Genomic DNA, 2,189 nt, shown 5'->3' with positions numbered 1-2,189 from the left:
TGGGGGTAGGGGGTGGGGGGTGGCGCCGAGACCCCGAGAGGGAGGGGCGGAGGGGCCCGGAGGGGCAGAGGAGGTTCAGACGAGCCGCGGTCACGCGCGGACTGGCGCGGCGCGGGGGTCCCCGAAGCGGCCCCGCTCGGCGGGGTGACTAACCCGGCCCGCGTGTTTTCTTTGGTCCCCGGCACAGGCACTGAGTGCGGTCCCGGCGCGCCTCCGCCGCCCGCCCTCTGTCGCCATGACGTCCACCTGCACCAACAGCACGCGCGAAAGCAACAGCAGCCACACGTGCGTGCCCCTGTCCAAAATGCCCATCAGCCTGGCCCACGGCATCATCCGCTCGAGCGTGCTGCTCGTGTTCCTCACCGCCTCTTTCGTCGGCAACATCGTGCTGGCGCTCGTGTTGCAGCGCAAGCCGCAGCTGCTGCAGGTCGCCAACCGCTTCATCTTCAACCTCCTGGTCACTGACCTGCTGCAGATTTCGCTCGTGGCCCCCTGGGTGGTGGCCACCTCCGTGCCTCTCTTCTGGCCCCTCAACAGCCACTTCTGCACCGCGCTGGTGAGCCTCACTCACCTGTTCGCCTTCGCCAGTGTCAACACCATCGTGGTGGTGTCCGTGGACCGCTACCTGTCCATCATCCACCCTCTCTCCTACCCCGCTAAGATGACCCCCCGCCGGGGCTACATGCTCCTCTACGGCACCTGGATCGTGGCCATCCTGCAGAGCACCCCCCCTCTCTACGGCTGGGGCCAGGCTGCCTTTGACCAGCGCAACGCCCTCTGCTCCATGATCTGGGGGGCCAGCCCCAGCTACACCATTCTCAGCGTGGTGTCCTTCATCATCCTGCCGCTGGTCGTCATGATTGCCTGCTACTCGGTGGTGTTCGGTGCCGCCCGGCGGCAGCATGCCCTGCTGTACAACGTCAGGAGCCACAGCTTGGAGGTTCGGGCCAAGGATCGTGTGGAGAACGAGGACGAAGAGGGAGAGAGGAGGGCTGCGTCCCGGCGCCAGGACGGAGGTGAGGCCAAGGCCGAGGAGGGCGGCGTGCCGGCCGAGGAAGAGAGCGCGGAGGCCAGTGCGGGTAGGGTGGCGGCCGCGGGCAGCGAGGAGGTCCGGGACGGCGGCTCGGTGGCCAGCGAAGGCAGCTCAGAGGGCCGGGACGGTGGCCCCCAACCCGCCGGCAGTGTGAAGGCGGACAAGGGCCGCGTGGAGGTCAGCCAGTGCAACGTCGACCTGGGTGAAGATGACGCGGAGTTCGGCGAGGATGACCTCAACTTCAGCGAGGAGGACGTCGAGGCAGTGAACATCCCCGAGAGCCCCCCGCCCAGTCGTCGAAACAGCACCGGCGACCCCCCTCTGCCCAGGTGCTACCAGTGCAAGGCTGCGAAAGTGATCTTCCTCATCGTCTTCTCCTACGTGCTCTCCCTGGGGCCCTACTGCTTTCTGGCGGTTCTGGCCGTGTGGGTGGATGTCCAAACCAAGGTGCCCCAGTGGGTGATCACCATAATAATCTGGCTTTTCTTCCTGCAGTGCTGCATGCACCCCTACATCTACGGCTACATGCACAAGACCATCAAGAAGGAAATCCAGGATATGCTGAAGAAGTTCTTCTGCAAGGAAAAGCCCCCGAAAGAAGACAGCCACCCGGACCTGCCGGGAACAGAAGCCGGCACAGAGGGAGGGACCGAAGGCAAGACCGTCCCTTCGCACGACTCCGTCGCTTTGCCTTGAAGCTAGCCGGAAGGCAAACCTTGAACTGTCCACAGTGCAGAAAACGGGAGCGGCTTTGTTTCACACGGACCCCCCACAGCCCCACTCACGCCAACCCGTACCATTTCAGGCCAAGGTGTTGCACACGTCCTTCTCACCACGAGATAGACAGACAGACAGATAAATATACGGAAGAGGTAGGAACTGGAGCATTCCCTTAAAAGTGTGCCCCTCAAAGCACGGACTTGAGGATTCTGACTGAAATTTCTCGCCCCCGCCCCCCGCCCCAAATTATTAGGCTCTGAATTTCTTAAGGCAACAAGGGCTATCCACTTTGGTCCTGGATCTGTCTGCCCAGAGCTACAACGTCCCAGCTTTTGCCCTGAGGGAAAAGGAAGAGGAAGAGGAAGATGACGCCTGTGAACCTGGGGACTTTTAGGCCCTCGGGTCAAGAGATTATGGGTGAGAGCTACAGCCTAGG

General features: G+C 62.9%; 1 protein-coding gene across 1 annotated transcript; it reads left to right on the top strand.

Annotated features, from left to right (window-relative positions):
* The first annotated feature begins 235 nt into the window (after positions 1 to 235).
* Positions 236 to 1,729, top strand: GPR101 (G protein-coupled receptor 101). The gene has a single exon (XM_047843137.1). The coding sequence runs from the start codon at positions 236 to 238 to the stop codon at positions 1,727 to 1,729; it is 1,494 nt and encodes a 497-aa protein (XP_047699093.1).
* The last annotated feature ends 460 nt before the right edge of the window (positions 1,730 to 2,189 follow it).

This window comes from Prionailurus viverrinus, chromosome X (genome assembly GCF_022837055.1).
Source record: "Prionailurus viverrinus isolate Anna chromosome X, UM_Priviv_1.0, whole genome shotgun sequence".
Lineage (NCBI taxonomy): Eukaryota > Metazoa > Chordata > Mammalia > Carnivora > Felidae > Prionailurus > Prionailurus viverrinus.
This window is presented reverse-complemented; position numbering and strand designations above follow the sequence as displayed.